A 27842-nucleotide genomic window follows, 5' to 3' on the forward strand; every position below is an offset into this window, starting at 1 on the left:
TGGAGAGAGTGAGCAGTACCAAGTTCCTGGGTGTGCACACTGCAGCACTGGCCAAGAAATCACAACAGCGTCTCTACTTCCTCCGCAAACTGAGGAGAGCCAGAGCCCCGGCCTCCATCATGTACACCTTCTACAGAGGCACCATCGAGAGCATCCTGTCGAGCTGCATCACTGTGTGGTATGGCGCCTGCAACGCGTCCTGCCGAAAGACTCTGCAACGCATAGTGAGAGCAGCTGAGAAGATCATCGTTGTCTTTCTCCCTTCCCTCCAGGACATTTACGGTACACATCTCACTTGCAAAGCCCTCTGCATCACAGGTGATCCCACTCACCCGTCACACAGTTTCTTCCGTCTGCTGCCATCAGGGAGGAGACTGCGGAGTCTCCAGGCCAGGACCAGCAGACTGAAGGACAGCTTCATCCATCAGGCTGTCAGGAAGCTGAACTCCCTTCCGAACTTGCCCCCCCTCCCCTCTTCTGCCCCAGGCACCACTGAACTATGAAACCTGCCCCAGATCCCACATACCCCAGCCCCCCCCCCCTCCTCCAACTAATATATGATGGCATGCACCAGTCACTTTGTGCAGCATTGGTCTGCTCACTACCTCATTCAGCATGGAACTGACTTCATTCCACTACCTCATCAGTCAGTTAAATAAAATAACTGCTCTTGAGCCCTTTGTCACTTAATAAGATTTAATAAGGTTTGTTTGTTTTATTTTTTGCACTAAAAGTCTTTTATCTGCACTGTTGTTCACTTAATTGATTTGCACTCTATCTGCCATTTGCCTTGCGCTGCTTTATTTAACTTCTTTTTTACATTCCCTTATTGTATAGTTGTATCTACATTTTATATTTTATCTAGATTTTTAGGCTTTAATGTTAATGTTATCCGTATGCACCGGGGTCTGAGAGTAACAGCAATTTCGATTCTCTGTATGTATGTACTGTACATGTGGAAATTGACAATAAAGCAGACTTGACTTGACTAATGAACTGGAGTGGTGTGGATTACTTGTGCATTTTTGTGGGGTTTTTATCAGTTCGTTGGACTCTCATTCTTACGGTACCCATTGGGATCCATTGCTGAGCAAGTGATGCTACATTTCTCCAAATCTGTTCCCATAAAGAATGAAACTCATGTATATCTTAGATGGCCTGAGGGTATGTAGCCTACATTTTCAGCAAATTTTCCTTTTCCTTTAAGAGTGATTTAAACGTTCTAATACTTTTTCCGTGTCCCCGGTCCCTCTAATTTCCTTATGTATGCTGTATTATTACTAGACACTGTTTTGACAATGCGGTAAATCTTCGTCTAAATGGTTAGAGATCGCGCGCGCACGTCCGGATGGGAGGTGCACGCGCTGTGACGCGTCTCTGTGTTAGTGACTCGGTTCACATGTTGGATCTCCTGCTCGTCTCTGCGGTTCTGTGTCTCTCTCCCTTTCTGTGTGTAATTATAGATCACATATCCAGCATATGATGATTATCGAACACTTATGATATCACAGTAAAACAGGTAAGAAAAGACATGAACTTTATTGACTGTGTGATGGGACAGTTGCGGTGCGGATGCGGCATTTCTGCCGGTGTGTTTTCAGTAACTTATGGATCGGGTTGTGTTCTGAACTGTAGGGAATGAGGCATACTGAGACGAGTGTGGATAAACTGTACTGAGCTCTACTTCAGTATGCTGGTGTTTGTAGAGTTGTGATGATATTTCTCTACTGAAACGTTCGATATAGGAGACAAAAGAAATGTGTTGAGTTGCTGTGGCGTGATATTCTTATGCACTATGATACTTTCATTCACTTCAATTGCTGTAAAACAGTGTCGTCACTTTTTTTAAAACACTTAAATATGATTATTTTATAATTCCAGTGTCTGAATATTCATGACCTTTGATTTTCATTATTTAAACAAGCTCGATATTGAAATTACTTTTAAGTTACTACTTTGTATTATGATTATAATTCCTCCTTTACAGACGAATAAAATACGATTTTAATAGGTCTTGACAACACTGGCTAGGCTATATACTGTCATGACTTTCATCGAAAACGTTTACAAATATTATAGAATTACTGTATAATGCTGAAACTGATGATTCAGCGTTGATTCATTTATTTTAATAATTGCATAAAAGCATATTTGAATGTGCATAATCTTTAAATAAAAAATAATTACCTTGTACCATTATCTTTTATGACAAAATTCTATTTATTTGCTGTTTATTGGCTTCTAAAATAACTTTTTAACCACCAATGTCAGTGAGGAAGAAGGGAAATCAACAATGATAAACGTTCTGAAAGCTGTATACATTTATTGTATTACATAATATTGTAATATTATTTTATAACCTAAAAAAGTTTATTATTACAGCAATAACAATAGCTGTACTGTACAATGGTACATTGTTGTAAAGGGAAGTATTATTTTTAGTTTGTATATATTCATTATGAAGTGTTACCCTTACATGAGAATACTATTACAAATGCATAAACAATTTTTTTAAATATTTATATTTTAGATAGTACCTATATTTTATTATTGCATTATGCACCAAAACAAAATTTATCATTGCAGGATCATTGTGTTTTACTGTATGTTGTAAACTTACCAAAATCATTTATGGCTGGTATATAAACATCTCGTACTTGTTACATTTTCAACAGAATCTGATATATGAGGAACAGCATTTATTGGTTTTACAAAACGAAGCATAACACAATAATGTATTACCATCATTTACCTCCTGTCATGGTGTCATCGACTTCAGCTCTTTAAAGTACCACAAATTGTTCTGCTCTTTTCCAGTGAACTGAGTTAACTAAGAGAAAGCAGCGAGCATGTTTAAATACTGCTCAGCATAATATGTCGCCCACTAGTCAGCTTCTCTTTCTCTCTCACACACACACACACACAAACACACACATTCTGGCTCCAGACTTTGGCACGCACTGTGCCAGCTGCGGTTTATACCGGCTGGAAACACATGTATGTGCTGCATGCATAATTTATAGTCTTCACTATAAACAAGAATGCTGTGTTATAAAACACTGTATAACACATATGTATAGGCACCAGAGGTTGTTGGATATATCCCAACATTCCTATTTAAAAGACGTGAAGTTACAAGGTGCCATCCTTGTTGTTATAATTAACATCTTTTGTAAACCCTCCATGAATATAATAGTGATACGCAGCATTGGCACACAGCCTGGACTATTATAAAGAAGGATCTATTTGCCAAGTTTTTGTAGTTTGACTTTATTTCTGAGGCACTAACAAAATGCCTAAACGTGTTTTATGCTCACGTTTGAAATAAATCTGCACTATTATTAGCCTGTTCAGCATTGCCTTCTTCATGAGCCATACACATGCTTTAGTAACTTCAAGGCAATGTGATTAAATGCATGACTCTAATACAGGCGATGTTTGTCATGGGAGGGGCCAGCAGACTCACTCTGACATTGTAATATATTTGGCAATATATCTGTTATATATTTTAAGTCTGCACCACTTTACATACTTTGCAACTTTTAATCTACCTTTAATTCTGATCCGCCCTACTGTACACAGCAAGGCATTAGAGGCAGAATATGTGAAGTACTTGGTTTATCTAAATTACTTAGTGGAAGTTGGACAAAGACAGTCAATCTCGTTAGAATTGATTTCAGCTAATTATTAGAATTTTTGTCTGCAATGTGCATTAGGCAGTTAATAAACAGACCACTAATTGGTGCCTTTACTCAGCTGAGTAAAGGCTGTTCTGTGCCTGCTCAAAATTCAGTGCATAAAATCCAGACTAAATTATGCCTGCTCAGACCCACCTCAGCCCCTAGTATTGTAACTGCTGTGTAAATGCTTTCATGCCAGCTCTGAGCAACATTAAGCTGTCTGTATAAATGTTTAAATGGCACTTCAGAAGCACCTTTTTTACTGTAAATTTGAAGCACTTTTGAAGCATTTAGGTGTCTTTACACCACCTGTTTAATGCTGCTCAGAGGTGGCATAAATGCATCTACAAAGCAACTGTAACTTAGTACTTTGAATCTAAGGGGCTGAGGTGGAATAGTTTAGTCTGGCTTTTATGTGGCTTTGTGTCTTTACACACAGAAGGCACAGAGCTCTGTGCCTGCTTAAAATTCCTTGTAAAGCAAAATGATGCAAAAAAAAATGGTGCTCTGACCCACCTTAACCCTTAGTTTAAAAGTATACAATTAAAACTGCAGTGTAAATGCATTTATGCCACCTCTGAGCAGCATTAACAGGCTGTGTTAAGATACCTAATTGCACTTCAGAGGTGTTTCTGTGCCACATTTACACTGTAAAAATGGCATATGTTATTGTATTAAGATTGACTTAATACAATAAAATGTACTCTTCAAAGTTGGCATTTAAGAGGCATTTGGTTATCTTTCCACAGACTGTTTAATGCTGCTCAGAGGTGGCATAAATGCATTTACACAGTGATTACAATGGGTTCTTTGATACAAGGAGCTGAAGTGGTTCTGAGCAGGCAGAACTTAGCCTTTTTTTTTCAAAAATTGTGTCTTTACAATGAACTTTGCATAAAGCTGATTATTTATAATGAAAGATTAGAGGATCTTCTACTCGAGAGACAAATTGTTCAGACAAATTAATCTGCACAAGTGCCAGACTGTGGCAGAATGTTTTCATATAAAGAAGACTTATGTTCATGTGCTCGCATAGCTGGCTGTGCATTTTTCACATGCTTGCATAGTTTTGTTTTTATAGAGATTATTTGACCATCCTGATTCTGTTAGTGTGACTCTGCTGTCCAAACAAGAACCAACACTGCCCGAAGCCCGAGAGGTCTTGCTAGGTCTGTTATCTGTAATTACCCGTGCTCTTTGCTTGACCCATACTGGAGCGACAGCACCAATTTTGAAGTAGACTTTGGTTGGCAGGATTCATTGCGCTCTGACATTGGGCACGCTCCTCTGAAATTATGAAGCAAACGTTTGGACAGAATTCAAACCCTCCACGGCTGGATGCAGGAATCAATGGTTTAATTAAAGCTTTATTATTTGTGTTGGTGGACCGTTTCACCAGAAACAACCCAATTTACTGTATACTTTCCCTCCCTTGCGTGCAGACATCTACCTGCGTTGGCTGCTGTGTCCGTGTTGACCTCTGTGCGGTTTGGGTGCTTCTGACCTCAGATCAGCAGGGATTTACTCTGTGTGCCTGTGGCTTATGCTGACTCCACTGCTGTGATACATTGAGTTGTGTGACTGATCATTAAAGGTACATTATGATATTTCTGCGAATTATGAAATGTTGAAATGGCTGTTCGGTAACACTATTTGCAAGTCTTTTGATAAGAAGGTTAATACATTAGTTTAAAAAAAATATTCAGTGAATCTTTTATGGCTTTTACATGTGCCTAAATGTGCCAAAAAGTCATATGCAGGGCAGGCCCTTTATTGTGTTTTTTTTATTATTATTATTAATTTGCATCTCGTGTCTGAAAAAGTTTTTACCCCTGAAGGATTCACTCTGATTTGTGAATGAATCATCATTGGTTTAAGGACTCCATAGGTGGTTGACTTTAGATCTTCTCTGAATAATTCAGACTGTTTTGTGAACAAATGATTCTTGGTTCAATGATTCAGTGGTTTGTTTATATGAGAACTAATTCAGTCTGGTTTGTGAACAAATAATTATTGGTCCATTGTGTCAGTGGATTGTTTTGTGAACCATTTCAGCCAATTCATCACAAAGATTCAAAGACTCAAGAGAACAGTTCTTTCCTGAATCAGAATTACTAGCATTTTAAAGAGCATTGTGAGTCTTGTTTGTGTAGTTTACAATGTGTGTCCACTAGGAACTTAACCCAGGATCTTGGCATCACTAGCACTCTGCTGAGCTCCAGGAATGTTAGTTTTTACACTAGCTATGACCACAAAGACCAACACAAAGGGAAAATGTTGCTATTCAGGATGTGATGATACAGCACTTGGTGCCAGGGCCACATTTCGTCCCCATTCAGGGTGTTATTAGAGGGCATAGATGGACATGTGACAGGAAGTCCCCTCTCCATCAGATGCATGGCCACATGACTCAGGCCTACACCCTCCACAAAGGTCGACATCCAATGATTAGCATGGGTAGAGTGGGTAATATGACATTCCTGTAGTGGAGGATAATCACAGTTTCAGAGAACAAGACGCGACCAGTGGATTTGGGTTACGAATTGATCTGAAGTCAAAGGTCGTGACCCCCCTCATTCTAGACATTTGGCTTTCTTGGAAGAGTTAGCAAATGTGCTTCTTTTGTTTACAAATTATAATATGAAAATATATTCCATCAGAAGTGTCATAAAACTCCTCTTTGTCAAAGGCATTCGGGTGTATTTATCATTCTTGTCATTACAAAACCGAGAGTGGAATTCCCCCTCAGGAAGTGGGATTCATCCACATCGAGGAAGTGTTTTCCTGGTATTTAATTTCCAACCTGATGAAATGAGCTAGTCTCACACCATATCTCTCACTGTTCTTCTCGTTTTCCAGCAGGCATTCCATTGTGAAAATGTAGCAGCAAAGAGTACTTATTACGAAAAAAAGCTATATACTTCAATTTAAATAAATATTTTAGTTTTGCACACTTAAATGCATGTTACTTGTATTTAAATGAAAATGTATTATAGTTTAATAAGTAATATTTCATATTAGTTTTTTTATATTCAATTGAATTACCTGAACTTAAGAGTTACTAAGTATATCTATATGTAGTGTTATAATTATTTGTATATCTCTGAGACACACTGAAAAAAATGGTGTAGGATTTACTTACTCCTCTCAAAAATTGCTAGTATATTTTGAAAATAATTACAATGAAAGTAAAAGTAAAATATTGAGTTAAACATGTTTTTTTTTAAGTAGAAACACTGAATTAATATATCTTTTTTTATTTACAATAAAAAAAATTTAATTCCATAAATTACATTTGTAGTAAACTAAAATGTAATGCAATTTCTGTGGAAACTTGTATGTTGTGAATTAAACATTTTGTAATGCCACATTTGTAATTCACAATATAAAATGAATAACACATTACAGTTCAAATTAAAATCATGTAGGCTATTTTACTTGCATTTTAGTATGTAAGACAACACCTCAAAATAAGTTCAAAGCACAGCTTTATATTATATTATATTAAAACGTGATTTAACGTACTTTAAAGTAAAACTTTTACAACTTTTATATCACTACAAAGTGGAATTTTTACTATGTTAAAAAACAAAGTTATGAAGGTGGCATTTTGTTTCATAATTTTATATTATCTCCAAGTACAGTTTTTATATACTTTTGAGATGTGAAGTGCACTACAAGTGCACATTAAGCACACTTTGTTTTCACAAGGGTTTGGCTTTTTGCATTTTACAGCTGCACTTTCTTTTCTTTTCTTTCTTTTTTTTTTGCAGATCAAGCTGTGAGAATCTCAGTTGTTGGCAATGTGGAATCACTTAACATATGGTTTACATTAACATTTATTTGCCAGAATGATCTAAGCAATGTTTTGACAGAGATTCCTGCTTTGTGTGCTTTATTAGGTTTATTAGGTTCAAGCATCTTATGTCCTTTTTCCTCCTTTCATTTTTTACATTTCCTTCTGTAAGAAATTATTTTCTTCTCTTTTTCTATTATAGATAGTGAAATGTTTGTTGAATGCTGTGATAGTCTGCAAGCAAACACAGAGTCTGTTCCCTTGCAGGTGGTGATGTCAGCCTGTCAATCAAACGAGTGGAATCCTACACCAGTGACGTTCTTTCTCACTGTGTCCGTTTACATTCCCAGCATTGACATGGTTACCGCCAGCTTGTATTAACTAATGTAAATAAACACAGCAGATACAAACAGCAGCAAAGGTACATGCATTGCACTCAATAGAAGTTCTGACACTATTAATGTCCCTGTGCTGCATTTTGCATTAATTGCATAATATTTCCAATTTCAATATGAAAATATAAAAAAGATATTGTCCCCTTAAATAGTGTCAATGTATTTTGTAAGGATAGCTTCACTGGATCAAGTCAACAACAAACAAACCTAAATATAGACTCCACCATCTAATACTTATGAGACAATCATGTATTTAATGGTGAAAACAACTATTCGTTATGCTATCTATATTGGTTATGGATAGTCCCATCTCTTGTGCATAGGAGCAAATAATAGCCATTTAGACACCTCCGAACAAGCAACAAAACACTTAATTTACCACTGTAGTTTATTTAACTCTGATTAAAAAGCTGTTAGCAAATGCAAAGTCATTCTTACAGGGTTTCAAAAGACAGTTCCACACAATGATGTCTGTTTTGCAAGTTCAAGCAGGTTTTTGGGATCACAGAAAACATATGTAAAAATAAAAACTATATAAATATTAAATCTAAAAAATTATAACATGGGGTGGGAATATATATATATATATGGTTATATATATATATATATATATATATATATATGTTATGTTATATTACAAATATATTTTAAAAGATTTTGCGCCCTTGAAGCTGAAGAGCTTGATTTTTGTGACAATAGCATTAAAAAATGAATTTGCATAAATAATGACTGTTTTCACACAGGTTTCCTAAACTAACTAACAGATCGTCCTGTCCTACCATCAGTGCTGCTGTTCTCTACTCAGTATTATCATAGCTCTGGATGCTCATTCGTTCAGAAGCAACATAAAAGGAAGCCCAATCCAGCTTTATGAGCAGAAACTCCCTTTTCATCCCATTGTCTGATGAGGTTTGTCCCTCTTTGGATGCTGTAATTTTTGCGTAACGTTCCACACCCCTGGTGACAGAGGGATTGTGGTGGTCACCGGCCACAGCACGTGGCTGGCACGTATCTTGAAACATCCAAGACATATGACATAACATGCTGTTAGCAGCTTAAAACAAAGTGTGGTCAGTTCATTTGAAGGAACAGAGAGAGAGAGATGGAGGGAGTGAAAATGAGGGTAGGAAAATGGAAAGTGTCTGGTTAATAAAATCTTAGGCTATATCTGTCAGCATCGTCAGGCTGGTGGGGATTTGAAGAAAGACGGCGGTTTTGAACTTTCAGAGTGAGAACAGGAAGTGACATGTGGTGATATGGTACATCAGCGTCAAAACTTGCTGACAGAAGTTACAAGACAAGCTCACATGGCTTGAATACTTTAATAAGGTCAACAGGGTTTTTTAATGCTTTTATTCATCAAGGAGAAAATAGATTTCTTAAAAGTAACTGTAAAGAATTTAGTTTGACAAATATTTTGAAACAATGAAAATGAAAAAAAAAAAATATTTTGAACTTTCTATTCATCAACGAATCTTAAAAATGTATATAATAATTATAAAAGCAGCAAATCAGCATATTAAAATGATTTCTGAAGATCATGTGACACTGAAGACTGGAGTAATGATGCTGAAAAATCAGCTTTGATCATAGGAATAAATTACATTTTGCAATATATTAAAAATAGAACACAGTTTTTTTTTTATATATATTTTGAATTGTATTGTATATGATGTCGGTCCATATATTTTATCTAATCAATACTTCTGAAGGCTCAGCAAGAATGTGTCAGTTTAGCGATGGCTAGACTGTGGTTTCTGGTCTGAAGGTTTGGCTGTAGAACAGAGCTGTACTCTTGGACCGGGACTCTGGCTTTGTTTTGTGTTATGGCTTGATTCCGGTCTAGGACTCGAGTGTGGATCCTGGAGCAGCATGCTGGCAGGACGCTAGCTGCAAAACGCCACGCTCCCAAAAGTCAGGCCAGGGCAACCCCTTCATCGTTTTCAAATTTTTAACATGATAGATCCTAAACTGGAAAATTCTAGGTGATTGTTTTATGTTTGTTGTTTTTTTATTTACTTTATGCCGGTTTTCATGCGCTCCCAAAGCCACGGAATGGAGAAATTGGACAGTACAGAGATAGATCTGCAAGAACTTGTAATTACTGTTCGTTGGGACTTTATTGCTTTTTAATGAAAGAGCTAAATTTAAGTAGGCATGGGGCACTTCTGACTGGCAGCTGATCTTGAAATGCCAAGGACGAGCCGTTTCTGTGTGATGGTTTGTGGGTGGGCGGCCGGGGCGGCAGAGGAGGAGGAGGAGGTGGGTGTTTGTTCATTCTTAGAACATTTCTCCCAAATGCCCTGTCATTTGTCAAGAACGATATATGATTACAGATATATGTGTAGAGTAGGTAATGAACTTTTGCTGTACCAGCACGGGCCAAAATGTCTTGCAGACAAGACTTTTTATCTTTTTATTCATTCATGTTTTATATTCTTCACTTGGGTTTAGAAAACATTTATTTGGAAAATAAAATCTCCACCACAATCATCAGTAAACTCATGTGATTGGAGGATTGTGGTAAAGGAGGAGGGGCCTGTCTCGGGAGGTGGGAGGAGTCGTGGTTTTGAGTGGCAGTATAAGGAATGACAGCGTAATGCAGACAGGTACAGTGGGACAGTGAGCAGACGTCATCATAGTGAGCAGAGCATCCTCAGCTGTTACCAGGGCAACAGAGCACAGCACTACCCTGAGGTAAGTGTGTCTCTCAGTGGCACCTGTGTGTGTTCTGTTGTCATGGCGACAAGATCAAAGCAGCACAGGCGTCTGGTTGTCTTAGAGATGATGCTGTTCTTTATTTATCTTTTCCATATCTGCTGCGGAACAAGATGATGAAGTGTTATATTTAGCATTGTTTTATAAAGTTTAAATAAGTTAATGTTATTTAGATATTTAGTATATAGTTTTGTATTAGAAAACAGATGTCTAACACATATAGCAAACTAGCAAATAAGTAGACCAAAAATGTTTTATCGTACAGAATTGTGCTTTTTCAGATAAATTTGTCTTGTTTTTAATGGCATAACACTCTAAGAGAAGTCTGAAAAAAATTATGATATGAATAATTTTCATATTGATTTTCCACAGGTGTTTCTTCGTATTTTAAATGATGCATTGCATTGAATTGTGATTTAAGGTGAAAGAAAATCTCTGTAAATTACTTAAAAATGACCAGTTCATTTTCCTTGTTTTTCCTACAGTTTTTTTTTTTTTTTTTTTTGTAAAGTGTAGATAATTTTTTTTATATTTTTTTTTACCTAACTTAAAATTTTTATATAATTTTCATTAAGTAGTTATAATATTGTCTTCAAAACTATCTTTGAATAAACAAACAAAAAAAAAAAGTTTATTTACAACTTCAAAAAATTAATGTGGAGAGCAGCTCAGATCATTTGGTCTTGATTGCATATTAAGTATGTGACTTTTTTTAGGGGTGCCCCGATCACGATCGGCCGATACCATCAGGTGCATGATTTCACATACAGCAGCTGTTACTACACAGAGCCGTTGTTAACTGAAAAGATGCGCTAATAAACGCTGAAAATGAACGTGGATTTGCGCAGCTTCTCAGTTAACAACGGCTCTGTGTAGTAACAGCTGCTGTATGTGAAATCATGCACCTGATGGAATTAACCGCTGATTAGAGAACCGGCTTTACTGACGAGATGCGCATAACGATCGGCCGATCGTGATCGGAGCACCCCTAAAAAAAGTCACATACTTAATATGCAATCAAGACCAAATGATCTGAGCTGCTCTCCACATTAATTTTTGAAGCACACTGAAGCACATTTTGAGACCTTGATGAGATCTCTTATTAAACAAGATAGGACGTGTGAGAAAACCAATCATTTTCTTTGATACAAAATCAGAGATCTGAGAAACTCCAGCTAAAGTCTGGTCTCCAGACTCTTTTATAGTGAAGAGAGTCTGAGATCCACAGCTGGCATCTCATGGTCTGGTGTAGATCTTGGTGATGTTTGTACGAGGGCTTTTTGAACAGTAGTTCAACAGTGATGATATACTCCACTATGACTTCATGACCTTTTCCTTAAGAGAACCATTCCTCTCACTCTCTCACTCCAGTAGATCCAGTGAGTGGTTTCTGGCCTGACTGGGCATATTTGTTCTAAAAATAGGGCAAGAAAAGCAGTCCTGCCCCAAACCACAGGCCTGCTTTAGTTCAGCTAACTATTTATACCACGCTTTAGCTTATAGATCACTTCTGTACAAGTACAATCCCACTTTGCCCATCACAAGAGAATCTAATTGCTGTTTACTTGTCTCTGGCATTGTGAGGTTTGGGTGGTTTCTGCTGATGCTGATGATGTTATATTTGCTGCACTTGTCATTGAGTTCCTGCCGTGTGCTTTTCAGATTACATGAGTATAGAAGAATATTTTGAAGAAGATGAAGAACCACCTTTACTGCTCAGCTCCTGTCTGTCTGATCGTAAGTATCAGACTCTTCATTAAAGAGAGAGAGAGAGAGAAAGAGAGAAAGAGAGTGTGCGCGTGTGTGTGCGTGTGCGTGTGTGTGTGTGTGTGTGTGCGTGTGTGCGTGTGTGTGCGTGTGTGCGTGTGTGTGTGTGTGTGTGTGTGTGTGTGTGTGTGTGTGTGTGTGTGTGTGTGTGAACCTGTGATAACTGCAGTGTGCTGAAGTCAGCAGTGATACATGAGGGATATTACAGTGTGGTTTCTCTCAGAACTGTGATTCTTCTCACACTGTCCCTTCCATCAGTGCACAGATAATCTGCAATCTTATGCATCTTATTCTGTACAGTATACTATAAATGGCTACACTGTGCCATACTACATTTAGGCAAAACAGTGCAGGCACACATATTGTTTTTCATGTGCTGGAAAATTGTGAAATGTTAAACTATTTTGCTTTTATGACTTGTCTTTTCTCAGACCAGTGGGAAGAAACATCCAAAATACACATTTAAGTGTTTATTATTTGTTATTACACTTAATCAGTTTTTGCATCTGTAGATTTCAATTAATAAACACATTTGAGAGTTTCAGAATGAGTTTTTTTCTGGAGCCAGAAATCTACACTGAAAACAGTTTTCTGTAAAAAGCAAACAGTAAGTGATACACTGAATTAAATGTGATTTTTTTTTTTATAACATAATCCAGTATTCTTCTATATTATGAAGGTATTATGAATCATAATCTATATTATGAAGGTTTTTACAGAGGGGTTTCTTCATATATCATTTGACTGATTTAAAGAGTTACTTTAAAAAAAAAAATTGGTAATTGTTTTTCTGGCAGTTGACAGTATTTTCTGATTTCTTATTATGTGATAGAAAAGAATATCCAAAAATGTTTTAACAAAATGAAAAAAATATTTTTGGATCTGGCTTTATCCAATGTTCAGATTTCTGTTCTGGAAATGTATGCATATTAGTGCATATTCAGCTAGATCATACCTTTTTTGAATATTTCAACATAACATTCCAGAAAACTAGTAATTTAAGACAACTTCAACTGAGGAATACATGGTGATACCCTCTTCACCTGTAGTGTCTTGCCTTAAACTACACTTTACTCTACTCTCCTGCGTTTTAGCCAATGTGTTGTACTAGTATTTATACAGTTTTAACACTGACTGCTGTCATTTGTGTGTGTCTCTGTAGCTGCTGGAGTTATGTGGGACATTAGCGGCGCAGTGTCGGTGGGAGGACGGGTGTGTGTGTCCGCTCTGTCCAGCTGGACAGGAGCCCACCACGGTGAGAGATAACAACACCAAAACACAGTCCATAAACATTTCTCTGTTCCAGTACGTCCTACATTACGATCTCTGTCCAGGGAATTCACTCCTGTTTAGTTTATTATTGCATTTATGTACATTAAAGATTTTTTTTTCAAACCTATAAAGTGCAGTCTTGTGAGTATATCCAGGGAACATTTCTCGAGAAATTAAAAAAAATGTAGATGTTTTTGCATTATGACATTATTTCCACTGTTTCCATTGTACAATCAAGTACACTTTCCCCGTAAATTGTCATTACTGTTTTCATTCTTATTTTAATACCAAGTACACACACATATATAAATATATATATTAATTTTATTCATTTGTTCATTTATTGATCTTGATCTTATCTAAAACACATTTCATTTCAGAATTTGACAACATTCTATGAGAGACATAACAGATTGTTCTTCTTTCGCACAATCTTCGTGGTGTGTATTTGTTTCTTTAAGGCTTGCGGGGAAGTTGAGAGTCCCGGTGAGACCGGATTGTGCCGGACTTGCCCAGCAGGCACCTTCTCTGAAAACAATGACACTGAGCCGTGCCGCCCACATGTCTCCTGCGGGACACTGAAGCGCTGGATCTCGACCGCACCGACCTCACTCTCTGACGCTGTGTGTGGAGGATGCCTTCCTGGGTAAAGAGCCCAAAATATTAAGTCTTCATCACTGCATCACTTTGATGTCACAACAGATGTGTTTATCTAGTCCCACAAACTTTCCAAAACTGACTGAAATGGAGAGCGTAGAGGAGGCTTATTGCTGAACTGACATATTTTTCAGGTTTCACCCTGCTGCTACACGGAAGTCCTCCACCCTCCACGCCTGCGTCAGGAGTAAGTGTTCAGCATTTCATACATCAGTGCTGTATGGAAGTTACACAGCAAACCTAGAAAAGTGAAGGCAGCACCCTTCTATCTGCTCAGTTTACTCATATATACTGTACATATATTATTACATGATTTTTTTACATTTAATTGCCCCTTTTGCATATTTTGAGCCTAGAATTGTTTCATTTGTAATTATGTCACTTGTATTCAATCTACAGAGCCATACAGCCGGCGGAGACGTAATGTTGGTAAGAGCACCTCCATCAGGAACGCCACCAGTGTTCAGGGTCCAGAGGAGAAGAGCACGGAGTATGCCGTGTTTGCTCTGGTGCCCATCTTCTGTGTGATGGGCCTGCTGGGGATTTTCATCTGTAACCTGCTCAAGAAGAAGGGCTTCCGCTGCAACGCAGAGAAAGACGGGGTGGACGCAGAAGCTGTCCCTCCGCAGAAAGAAGGTATTGTACACAATTACATGGGGACAGATTTATGCATAGACATTCTAAGCAGTTCGAAGTGGGGGGGGGGGGGGTTTAATGAAGAGAAATAGTTAAATTTTTTTATACTACAGGCTACCAACAACAGCAAAAGAACCAAAAGCCCTAAAGACACTGACCAAATAAATATAACAAATCTACAGAAAGCACGCTTTTTTCTGCTGATCACTCTCACAAACACACACATACAGTACAGACACACACACACTCATGCACAGAAACTTCTTGTCAGCGTTGCCCCGCGAATTTATCAATTAAATACTTTCACGGCTTAAAAGCTACGTGCCATTTCTCAGTAGCGAGGTGGTGACGTTACTGTTCTTGAAGCAGTTCAACTTAAAGATTCACTTTTAGTAGTGACGCTGCTGCCGAACACTGCTGAGAGACGCACAGACGCAGGTAATTCACACGCGCTTAATCGCTCTATCTATTTATTAGACTGCATTTATAGCTGCATTAATCTATATCAGTGGCTCAAGCCTTCGTTATTAGATCTAAAAAGACATTAGGAATTGGAATTAGCAATAGAAAGCTTTGGATGAGGTGCGTAAGAAACGAGTTCAACTCACACATTTTCATGACAGAAAGATGACAAATGTCTTGAAATAAAAAACATCTGAACAATGCTTTGAGATGTGGTTGTGACTGGATGTTTAATTATTAGAAAAATAATGCACATCCGAGGTGGTAATGCAGCCATGCAGTATTCCTCCTTTACTTAAACTGTCTTCCTCTGTTAGAAAATAAAAGTGTTTCATGGTTTCCACAACAATATGAAGCAGCACAACTGTTTTCAACATTGATAATAATCTGAAATATTTATTGACCAGCAAATTAGAATGATTTATGAAAATTCAGCACTGCATCACATGAATAAATTTCATTTTTAAATATATTCACAAATACAAAAACTGTTTAAAATGTTAATAATATTTCAGAATATTACTGATTTTACTGTATTTTTGATGCAATAAATGCAGCCTCAGTGAGCATATTCAAAAACATAAAAAATCTTACTGACCCCAAACTTTAGATTATATTACTTTAACAGGACATATATACAGTATTCTGATCGGACCAAAAAGACATCATGTTCCACCATCTCTGATTTTTTTCTTAATAGTTATCAGATATTTAAATGCATTCATTTGACATCAGAAATTTGTGGATTTTTAGAACGTCTTGTTTTTGTAAGCTGGTTTCATTAAATGCACTTTCTGGACTGTGGAAGATGTTTTGAGTCTTTTATCATATCAAATTTGATATGAACCTTTTAAAGAAACCCTGTAATCAAAACTCCCTGAAAGTCAAACATACAAAACATTCCAGCATACACCTACAGTATATTAATGATGCAAACAGCTCCATACAGCTCGCCTGCTGTCTGTTAAAACTCACTCGACCTGAGTTTGATTTATGCTGTTCTCTGTTCTCCTTTGTGTGTACTGTGTGTGAATTAGTGGGTGGATCCGCAGCTGTTGTGATGAGCTCAGAGTTTCATCTCCAGTAACACTAGTGTATGATGATTCAGGTTCGGCCTGTAAAGCGGGTACATCTCCAGGTATATGACACCTCAATCACAGCATGTTTTACAGCTGAATAAGCAGAGCAGCAGAACTGGATTCAAGGTTTTGTTCAAGATGTCATCCAGCATAATTAATTGTTTGCAGTAGAAAAAAAGTAGAATAATGAAGTTAATCATGTAAGCCCCAAGAGGCTGTGCATGATGGTAAAAGGAAGAGTTCACCTGAAAACGTACTCACCATCAGGATATCCAAGATGTAGATGAGTTTGTTTCACCATCAGATTTGAAGAAATGTTGCATTTAGCACTTGCTCACTAATGGATCCTCTGCAGTGAATGGGTGCCGTCATAATGAGAGTCCAAACAGCTGATAAAAACATCACAGTAGGCCACAAGTAATCCACACCACTACAGTCCATCAGTTTATATCTGGAGAAATCAAACGTTGCATGTTTTTAAGAAACAAAGCCATGATTAAGGCGATTTTAGTCTTTTATCTATAACAATGCTTTTCCAGTGTATCAGGGGAGAAATATGCACAGATCAAGTACTGTTTATAAGCCAAAACAGTCTGAGGGGACAACAGAGATGGACTTTTTCACTGGAGGAAGCATTATTGTGGATTATGGAATCATATTTTTGTCAGAAGTGATGGTTTAATGTTAAAACATCTTGATGGCTTTGTTTCTTACAAGCATGCAGCTTTCTGCTTCTCCAGATGTTAACTGATGGACTGGTGTGGATGATTTTGATGTTTTTATCAGCTGTTTGGACTCTTATTCTAACGGCACCCATTCACTGCAGGGGATCCACTGATGAGCAAGTGATGCAATGCTACATTTCTCCATATCTATTCCGATGAAGAAACAAACTCATCTGCATCTTGGATGACCGGAGGGTGAGCAAATTTTCAGCAAATTACAATTTTTGAGTGAAGTATTCCTTTAAAGCAGTACAAGATTGTGAGAGAATTATCGCCTTATATTATAGCAGCACCATCAATATGATAAAAGATGCAGATTTTTGGTTCTGTGCTCATGCAAAACTCTTACAGTGCTAGAATGTTGTCAGGGCATTGCTGTGTGGTTACTTAAGTGTTCTCCCCTTTCCTCATCTATCTTTGAGCAGCATTCAAAACACTCCCGCTGTATCTCCTTTCCTTAGATCAATAATTCAGTCGGTTCTCTGCTTGTAGATGTTCTCTAGTTCTAATGTGGTCAGTGTGAACTACATCAGATTCACATCGTTCTTATATACTTCAGAAGAAGAAAATAGCCTCTTGGGTGACATACTGTAGTGCACCGTTTATGTAAGAAGTCAAAGTGCTTTCAAGCACTCAAGAGCACTTCTACCTTGACCAGCATTTCTATACTTCTAACAGTCAAACAGTAATCTGATAAATAGCAGTTACACGTTTCAGCTGTGAGATGAATCCGTATATAGATATCCAAGCATTCGATTATCAGCTTTACTTTCTAAGAGAGGTCTGGTGCAGGATGTAGTAGATGATTCAGCTCAGGTGGCATCAGCATTGTCTTTATGTCGTTTGCCACACTTGTTCTTCTGAGATAAAACTATAAAGGTGTCAAAGATACATTTCCCAGCATCCTCCTGTCACAGCGGAGACAGTTCAAGCACAATAAATGTATTAGTACAATAATGACAGAGCTAAAAAGAGCCTTTTTATGGCTTGCAGCAAGTTTGAAATTAGATGGAAGCTATTAGATAAAATTGTTCTGCAATACATTGCTAGTCTAGTGGGAAATTTTGTTGTAGAATAGCCTCACTATATCATCTGAAGCTGAAGTCAGATATTTTGCTTGAAAACAGTCTTTCTGTCCAGTAAATAACACTGATATTTTGACGTTTGTCCTCCATTAGATCCATGAATATGTTTCTAATGTGTGTCTTCGGCTGTGCGGAAGTGCTGACTTTCATTCTGGGTGAATATACAGTAGCAGAGTGCTGAGTGAGCTCTTTTCTACGTCTGCAGCTGCCTCACTGTGGAACTCTGGGATATAGTTACCATAGAGACACTGTTAACTGCACACTGAGCCTTCTGTATGCTAAAGATCCACAAATGTGTCACAATAGAGTCGGTCAGAGTTCAGCAGCGGTGTGACAACATTTTTAAATGTTGTGGTGATTAATGGTGAATTGGCGTGTTTTTAACTGGTATGGATGTGGACGGAGCGCAGGGGCTTCCCTTTGCTGTTAAACCCTTTTAAAAATAGCAACTAATGATGGGGGTGACATCACAACAATACCCCATAGATATACAGTATGTGTCATTTGCACAAAGAAATTGAGAAAGTGAAACTTATTTTTAGGTTAATGTTCCCCCAAGTTGTGAAGCATTGTTGTTTTAGAATTACATGTACATATACATTATATATACAGTACAGACCAAAAGACATTTGGACACACCTTCTCATTCAAAGAGTTTTCTTTATTTTCATGACTATGAAAATTGTAGATTCACACTGAAGGCATCAAAACTATGAATTAACACATGTGGAATTATATACATAACAAAAAAGTGTGAAACAACTGAAAATATGTCATATTGTAGGTTCTTCAAAGTACATTTACATTTACATTTATTCATTTAGCAGACGCTTTTATCCAAAGCCACTTACAGATGAAGACAGTGGAAGCAATCAAAAACAACAAAAAGAGCAATGATATAGAAGTGCTATAACAAGTCTCGGTTAGGTTAACACAGTACACGTAGCATGGGATTTTAAATAATATAATAAATAAAAAGAAAACAGATAGAATAAAAAAAAAAAGAATAGAGCAAGCTAGTTAGAGGTCTTTGTACATACACACACACATACATATACAATTGCATAATGAATGAAAAGAAAATAGAATATAAAAAGATTAGAAAGGTAGTTAGATTTTTTTTAAGAATAGAATTAGAATAGTGAGTGTTAAAGTTAGAGGGTCAAATAAAGATGGAAGAGATGAGTTTTAAGCCGATTCTTGAAGATGGCTAAGGACTCAGCTGCTCGGATTGAGTTGGGGAGTTCATTCCACCAGAAGGGAACATTTAACCTAAAAGTTCGTAAAAGTGACTTTGTGCTTCTTTGGGATGGCACAATCAAGCGACGTTCACTTGCAGAACGCAAGCTTCTAGAGGGCACATAAGTCTGAAGTAACAAATTTAGGTAAATGGGTGCAGAGCCAGTGGTAGTTTTGTAGGCAAACATCAATGCCTTGAATTTTATGCGAGCAGCTATTGGAAGCCAGTGCAAATTGATAAACAGAGGTGTGACGTGTATTCTTTTTGGCTCATTAAAAATTAATCTTGCTGCCGCGTTCTGAATTAATTGTAAAGGTTTGATAGAATTGGCTGGAAGACCTGCCAAGAGGGCATTGCAATAGTTCAGCCTGGACAGAACAAGAGCTTGAACAAGGAGTTGTGCAGCATGATCCGAAAGAAAGGGCTTGATTTTCTTGATGTTGAATAAAGCAAATCTGCAGGATCGGACAGTTTTAGCAATGTGGTCCGAGAAAGTCAGCTGATCATCAATCATAACTCCAAGGCTTCTAGCTGTTTTTAAAGGTGTTATGGTTGATGTGCCTAACTTGATGGTGAAATTGTGATGGAACGATGGGTTTGCTGGAATCACAAGCAGTTCTGTCTTGTCAAGGTTGAGTTGAAGGTGATGGTTCATCATCCAGGAAGAAATGTCTGTTAGACAAGCTGAGATGCGAATAGCTACCGTCGGATCATCAGGATGGAATGAGAGGTAGAGTTGAGTGTCATCAGCATAGCAGTGGTATGAAAAGCCATGTTTCTGAATGACAGAACCTAATGATGCCATGTAGACAGAGAAGAGAAGTGGTCCAAGAACTGAGCCCTGAGGCACCCCAGTAGATAGATGTTGAGACTTGGACACCTCACCTCTCCAAGATACTTTGAAGGACCTATCTGATAGGTAAGACTCAAACCATTGAAGTGTGGTTCCTGAGATGCCATTTGCCAGTAGGGTTGATAGGAGGATCAAAGTAGCCACCTTTTGCTTTGATTACTGCTTTGCACACTCTTGGCATTCTCTTGATGAGCTTCAAGAGGTAGTCACCTGAAATGGTCTTCCAACAGTCTTGAAGGAGTTCCCCGAGAGATGCTTAGCACTTGTTGGCCCTTTTGCCTTCTGTCTGCGGTCCAGCTCACCCCTAAACCATCTCGATTGGGTTCAGGTCCGGTGACTGTGGAGGTCAGGTCATCTGGCGCAGCACCCCATCACTCTCCTTCTTGGTCAAATAGCCCTTGATGCCTTCAGTGTGACTCTACAATTTTCATAGTCATGAAAATAAAGAAAACTCTTTGAATGAGAAGGTGTCTCCAAACTTTTGGTCTGTACTATATGTATGTACAGTCGTGGCCCAAAGTTTTGAGAATTACATAAATATTAGTTTTCAAAACGTTTGCTGCTAAACTGCTTTTAGATCTTTGTTTCAGTTGTTTCTGTGATGTACTGAAAAATAATTACAAGCACTTCATACGTTTCAAAGGCTTTTATCGACAATTACATGACATCTATGCAAAGAGTCAGTATTTGCAGTGTTGGCCCTTCTTTTTCAGGACCTCTGCAATTCGACTGGGCATGCTCTCAATCAACTTCTGGGCCAAATCCTGACTGATAGCAACCCATTCTTTCATAATCACTTCTTGGAGTTTGTCAGAATTAGTGGGTTTTTGTTTGTCCACCCGCCTCTTGAGGATTGACCACAAGTTCTCAATGGGATTAAGATCTGGGGAGTTTCCAGGCCATGGACCCAAAATTTCAACATTCTGGTCCCCGAGCCACTAAGTTATCTCTTTTGCCTTATGGCACGGTGCTCCATCGTGCTGGAAAATGCATTGTTCTTCACCAAACTGTTGTTGGATTGTTGGAAGAAGTTGCTGTTGGAGGGTGTTTTGGTACCATTCTTTATTCATGGCTGTGTTATTGGGCAGAATTGTGAGTGAGCCCACTCCCTTGGATGAGAAGCAACCCCACACATGAATGGTGTCCGGATGCTTTACTGTTGGCATGACACAGGACTGATGGTAGCGCTCACCTTTTCTTCTCCGGACAAGCCTTTTTCCAGATGCCCCAAACAATCAGAAAGGGGCTTCATCGGAGAATATGACTTTGCCCCAGTCCTCAACAGTCCATTCACTATACTTTCTGCAGAAGATCAATCTGTCCCCGATGTTTTTTTCGGAGAGAAGTGGCTTCTTTGCTGCCCTTCTTGACACCAGGCCATCTTCCAAAAGTCTTCGCCTCACTGCTATATATATATATATATATATATATATATATATATATATTCTATTATAGCATTCATTTATTTAATTATCTTTAATTTTTTTGTATTTATTTTTTCATTTCATTTTAAGTTGTAAAGTTAATTTGCTTTGTGCAATTGTCATTTTTATTACTTTTTATATTTCTGTTTAGCTTTCATGTATTTTTGTTTATTAATCTTTCTACTTATTGTTAGGTGTTAACTTAATATTTCAGTTGGATTGGCAAGGCAATATATATATAATTTTTGTTTAGGTTTGTCATCTAATATTTTATATTGATTTATTTCCGCTTCATTTTAATTAAAGAAAATTATTTTTATTAGTTTTAGTTAACAATAATAAAACTTGTGAACTATGAGGAAAAAACACCTTTAAATTGTAAAATATTTATACAGTATTAATTTAAATTAATTAAATAATAATTATTTTTATATAAAAAAAACATACTTTACTGCATAATTTTATTTATAAAAATACCAATTATCAGGACAAAAAAAAAATATTGTATGTGACATTTAATCTTGCGATTCATACATTTATGTCTTAAAAACATTTATATTTATTTGGCTTCTATTTTAAAACTCTGAGATAAAATATAACAGAAAGTATATAAACTTCAAGTGTTTTTGCTCTCCCTCCTCAGGAAACCCTTGTCCATACATCATTGATGACCCCGATGAAGACACCATCAGCATTCTGGTGCGGCTCATCACAGAGAAGAAAGGTGTTTCTTTCACATTGAACTTGCACATTGAACTCACATCACACATCACACTGTGAGATCAGAGTTGTATTGTGTCTTAATGTGTTTGTGTGTTACAGAAAATGCGGCTGCTCTGGAAGAACTTTTGCTGGAATATGAGAATAAACAGATGGCCCTCAACAAGAGCTCATCCATCAAGTAGGGATATACAGAAACATGCTCGAAATATTTACACACAAAGTCCAAAATTAACTTTGTTCTGAGAAAATGCATTGACCATAAATATTACTTAACAGCCATGCAATTATTTTTTGGCTTTTTTTATTACACAATATATTTTTTTCCCTAAAACGATGGGATTTTTAAGCTGTTAAGGGCAGCTGATTCCACTGAAACAGTGTATTCATTATGCTGCTGTTCCTAAGAAAGTCCATTTATATTCACATTCCCTAACTAGGTAGAGAGTGACTTGTTTGCTCGAATGCTAGCTTAAATATTCCCCTTTATAAATAATAAAAAGCAAGCGAATTTTAAAGCATGTAATTTATGAGATTATAGGTTTAATGTTGCCTTATGAGATAATTACAAGGATTTAAAGTGTGAAACGTACATTTTACACATAAGATTGAATACTGAAATTAATATTTTTATTCAGCAAACAGGACATTTATAATATTACAAAAGATTTCTATTTCAAATAAAAAGGCTGCTTATTGGAGCTATTCATCAAAAAATCCTGAAAAAATGACACTGGAGACTAGAGAAATTATGCTGAAAATGAAGCTTGTGTTCACAGGAATATATTACATTTTAAATATATATTCATTTCAAATAGAAAAGTGTGGTTTTAAATTTAATAATATTTCATATTTTAATCAAATAAATGCAGCTTTGGTGAGCAGAAGAGACTTCTATCATAAACAATAAAAAATCGATGGAAGATGAGCACAGTTCATTCTTGAGTCATTGCATGTCTCATCTCCAGCAGTAATGAAATAAATTGAGCTCTGAGAGGAATTCCCAGTTACATTAGCTGAGCTAAAGATGCAGCTCATTCTTGTAAACTCCTTAAAGAAAAATCAATGAAGTGTTAGAAGAGCTAAGGGAGAGATCGTGCCTGTGTTAATGAGGTTGCACCTAGTTTGTGCTGACAGGCTATAAATCATCAAGAAGGAAGTGTGTGTTCATTATCTGACTGCAGCATCACCACAGTGAGGTCAATGTTCTTTAAAAACCATAGAGAGAGAGAAAATAAAAAAAATCACAAGTTCAGCTATTATGTTTTGGTCATTATTGTATATTTATGTGTTTATATTGACTGTTTTACTGCACATCCAATCAGATTTCAGACTCTTAATTATGCATTTTATGATGTCTAATGCATCCTAACAGTGATGAGAGAGACAGAGCGTACTTCATCTCTCTGACATCATCACAGCTACACAGTGACCTCTCAGAAATGTACTGGCACAGAGATCTGAAATAGATGCTGAAATAACAGCATGTGCCGTCTGCTTAGTTCAAGTGATCCTTTAATTCCAGGCCCTTCTCTGCAGCTGCTGCGAGCTCAGGGACTCTGACATCATCACAATGCAACTATGGGAGGGGGGCGGGTGGATATCAGCACTACATCTATGTGTTTGGGTTTATGTGCTTTTAGTCTGTCCACAGAAGACCTGAATATACAGCCATTTATATATATATATATATATATATATATATACACAGTACGGCTATGAGTTTGTAAGAGTCTCTCTGTTTGTCTCTCTCTCAGGTTTCCGGCTCTTCCTCATTTCTCTCCAATCCGTTCGTTGCCGCGGCTGTGTTCTCACCAGCATCACTTGCACACTATAAACGGGCTAGTGCCGCGCTCCGGCCTCTGCTGCTCCCGCTGCAGTCAGAAGAAATGGCCCGAGCTGCTGCTGCCCTTCGATACGCACAAGAGCCCCACTAACCTGGTCAAGACGCCGGAGGTCAACATCCTGTCTGTAGGGAGGTGAGAAAAAAATAGAAAATAAAATATACAATGAAGTGAATTCTGAGAAGAAGGGCCTATATTTACGCTTCTGTTTAGTAACACCTAGTGAATGTTATTAGACATCATAAATGCAGTTCCCGTATAAAGCCCATCCAAACCATTTCCCCCCAAAAAATGAAGATGCTTATTCTTAGGCAGTCTTGCAATTGCAGTAGTTATTTAGTTATGTTTTACTTATTTAAGTGTTTTTACATTCTATTATAGTATTCATTGATCTTTTGAAATAGTTCAGTTACTTCAATTTCAATTTTCTATTAGTAATTTTATTACAGTATTTGCTTTTGATACTCTCTCTCTCTCTCTCTCTCTCTCTATATATATATATATATATATATATATATATATATTTTTTTTTTATTATTATTAAATAAACCTTTATGAGTTAAATTGTTCATCTAATAATTCTATTTTGTTTAATTTCAGGTTTATTTAAATTACCAACCATGGTATATTTTAGTAGTTTTAACTTAAATTTTATGACTTTTTTAGGAATTGATCCCAGAAAGCATAGCAGTTAGCTAAAAATTAAAATAGGACATGGACTGAATCCACAAAAAAAAAAAAAAAAACAGGAAAAAAAAAGTAGTATTGTATTATGATAACATTAAAAAATATATATATAATCTAACTTAGCAATAATTAAATAATGTTTCACCCAATATTACTGTGTTTTAGTGTATTTTTGTGCATATTTGAATATATTAACTAATTAATTAGTACTGTATATCAGTGCTAGTGCCAGAGTTCAGAGAGTCTCACTAGGTTTTGGGGCAGGCCTGTAAATCATCAGGTGTGTTGGTTTGGTCTCATTCTCACATACACACTCAGTTCTGCTGAGTGACACATCAGCTCTGTATCTTCACTCACTGACCTCTGTGTCACCCACACGTGAATTGGCAGGTTTCAGGTTGCTCAGATCCCTGAAATGAAGTCTGTTTCAAAGAAAGTGACCCAGCCGGAACCGAGTGATACAGACTCCATGGACAGCGGCCACACCGAGCCTGCGGAAGATCGTTCCCTGCTGGGCGTGTCCTCTTCCTGTAACTCCGCCTCCTCAAAGTCCAGACAGGAGGTGAGTGAGTAAACAAGCAGAACAGGAATATTCATCCAAGTGTGTTTGTTTTTCTATAATAAATCATTTTGGTTTGTAGTTTCCTCTTCCTCTTCTCTCCCTTAACTGCCTTGGCCTGAAGTTCACTGTCTAAAACCATGCATAAAAATCCAAAACAGGAAGTGTGGCACATTTGTCATCAGTAGATGAATGGAAAACACTCATAATTATTTCTTTAGTCATAGCAGAGAAGAACACCGTAGACAATCTAAAGTTTTTTTTAATAAAATAGTCTGCTGATTTCCAAAAAAGGCCTTATATTATCTAATTTGATCATGCTGAGTTAAAAAATTTCAATAAAAAAAATTCCATCACATACAGTTTTATACTGGATTAGGCATAAAATAATGTGTTTAAACGCATGCAAGTATGTGAAAATGGGCTGAGAAATGAACAAATAGTTGTAATGTAGTTCAGAATCAGACAGGAATTGTGTGTATGTGGCAGTTGTATTGCTGATTAAGTGTTAATTCAAGACATCTTCACATAAAAAATAATTATCAAAAGCAGAAATGCTATAAAAATTCACATTTTGTGAGAATTTGCTGGAGTGCTGGAGCAAAACAGCAGCTATTTTTGAAATCAGCACCTAAAAAATTGTAAAATTTAATCTCATTCAGCAAAAATTCAGGGCCATGTAATAATTGTAGTGGAGTTGCATTGAGGGAATGGCAGGTTTTGTTAAGAAACTGTGGGCGGTGGGCAAATGTTTCACATTAACTATCAATAGCTCCAGGGATTTACAGAAATGCTTCTCTTCATGATTCATCCTTACAGCTGCTCTGGACATTTAACCTCTGTGGATTCATGGGATTTATAAATGACACACAGAACAACACTAGAGAATTGCTTACCTTTTTATAAAATCACATTTAATAAAAGTTATATTTAAATAAACATATTTCATAAAAAAAATTTTTAAAAAAACATTACTGACCAGTTTTGAACTTTTGAAGTTATAATTTATATCGATATATTTTGTATGAAAAATTGTTATAAAGCTGTTTTATTTTAGTCCAATGATGTTTTTTGACTAATTTACAATGAATATATATATATATATATATATTAAAACTCTGTCTTTTTTTTTTCATAATGTGGTCCATAGAGGGTTAATTGTGTTTGTGTGGTGCTCCACATTGACAAATGTGAGAATCCGTTTTTTTTTTGTTTTTGTTTTTTACTGTCCTCTACTTAAACTTAAGCCTTTTTCCATCAAAACTGTAATTTTGTCTGGCACCCTCTGGTGGCTGGAAACGTTTTTGCATTTGTTCACCAACAAATGACTGTGTACTGTAGTAGATAGATGTAAATCCAGGATATCCTTTCATTTGTGTGGCTAATCTCACACCACTTCTTCCATTCTCTCTCGCTCTTTCTCAGACGAACATATGAAAGGCTGAGGAAGACGTCCACAGACGGGACATGTGACATCATCAGTGATCGAGCGATCGGGCAGACATGTGACGGTGATGTCAGTATTCACCTCCTTGAGGAGCCTTGACTTCAAGACCTTAGGAAACATTCATATTTATTGCATAAGTCTTAGAGCTATGTTGTTAAAAAGCTCTGTCTCTGCTAGCAGATAATAGGAGAGCGAAAGGTATTCACTCAGAAAGCATGTGTGCTTCCACAAGACACTAAAGAAAACAGCACTCAGAACAACAAGACACCAGTGAGACATTCTCTCCAGTTAGAAAACATTACAAAGTATTATTAGAAACTAGTTTGATTTATCTCATTTATCTCTGGCCGTTTTTCAGTTCTTTTGTTTTTCCTGTAGTTCTGTTTTTTTAGTATTTGAGATTTTAAAATGAGCATATCTACAGTCATGGTCAAAAGTTTTTGCAAACACCTTGTTTTGTTAATAATAAATAGAAGAAAACATGCAAAAACACGCATTATTAATTTCATACACATATATATGAGTTATAAATGCAATTTTTTATATAAATTAGTATTCTGTGGTTTTTTACATGCATAACTTATATATTCATACAATGGTACAGGATATATGAAGATATTTACTAAAGATGGTTTACACTAGCTCACCAACTAAAATATTTGCTAATACAGTGAATGTGCTTTTTTGTCACATAATCCTCATTTTGGACTTTTATTTTGAAGTTTTGGATTAAATGACACTAAATCAGAAACAACCAAGGAAACAAGAACCAAACACAGCAAATGGTTACACTGAA

At 36.9% G+C, this 27842-nt stretch overlaps 1 protein-coding gene and 1 long non-coding RNA gene across 3 annotated transcripts; one reads left to right on the top strand and one right to left on the bottom strand.

Moving 5' to 3' along the window:
* The first annotated feature begins 1242 nt into the window (after positions 1-1242).
* On the top strand, positions 1243-27506 carry LOC132156362 (tumor necrosis factor receptor superfamily member 19L-like). Of its 2 annotated transcripts, none has more exons than XM_059565337.1 (11): positions 1243-1519; positions 12252-12326; positions 13519-13611; positions 14090-14274; positions 14420-14472; positions 14685-14921; positions 22433-22513; positions 22612-22690; positions 24267-24488; positions 25431-25602; positions 27025-27506. In XM_059565337.1, the coding sequence occupies exons 2-11, from the start codon at positions 12285-12287 to the stop codon at positions 27034-27036; spliced, it is 1176 nt and encodes a 391-aa protein (XP_059421320.1). In that variant the 5' UTR covers positions 1243-1519; positions 12252-12284; the 3' UTR covers positions 27037-27506. The 2 variants fall into 2 exon arrangements, with proteins under 2 accessions (XP_059421320.1, XP_059421321.1); XM_059565338.1 differs by lacking the exon at positions 1243-1519 and adding an exon at positions 10458-10568.
* Positions 1561-2817, bottom strand: LOC132155738 (uncharacterized). The gene is made up of 3 exons (XR_009437348.1): positions 2753-2817; positions 2621-2678; positions 1561-1724 (listed from the first exon to the last, which is right to left on the bottom strand). It is a non-coding gene; the product is annotated as an uncharacterized LOC132155738 (long non-coding RNA).
* Positions 27507-27842: the final 336 nt, after the last annotated feature.

This window comes from Carassius carassius, chromosome 13 (genome assembly GCF_963082965.1).
Source record: "Carassius carassius chromosome 13, fCarCar2.1, whole genome shotgun sequence".
Lineage (NCBI taxonomy): Eukaryota > Metazoa > Chordata > Actinopteri > Cypriniformes > Cyprinidae > Carassius > Carassius carassius.

Coding starts and splice junctions, on each gene's coding strand:
- LOC132156362 (XM_059565337.1), top strand. CDS start 12,285: ATGAAGAACCACCTTTACTGCTCAGCTCCTGTCTGTCTGATC. Junction 13,612..14,089: donor CTGGACAGGAGCCCACCACG/GTGAGAGATAAC, acceptor TGTTTCTTTAAG/GCTTGCGGGGAAGTTGAGAG. Junction 22,514..22,611: donor GCTCATCACAGAGAAGAAAG/GTGTTTCTTTCA, acceptor TGTGTGTTACAG/AAAATGCGGCTGCTCTGGAA.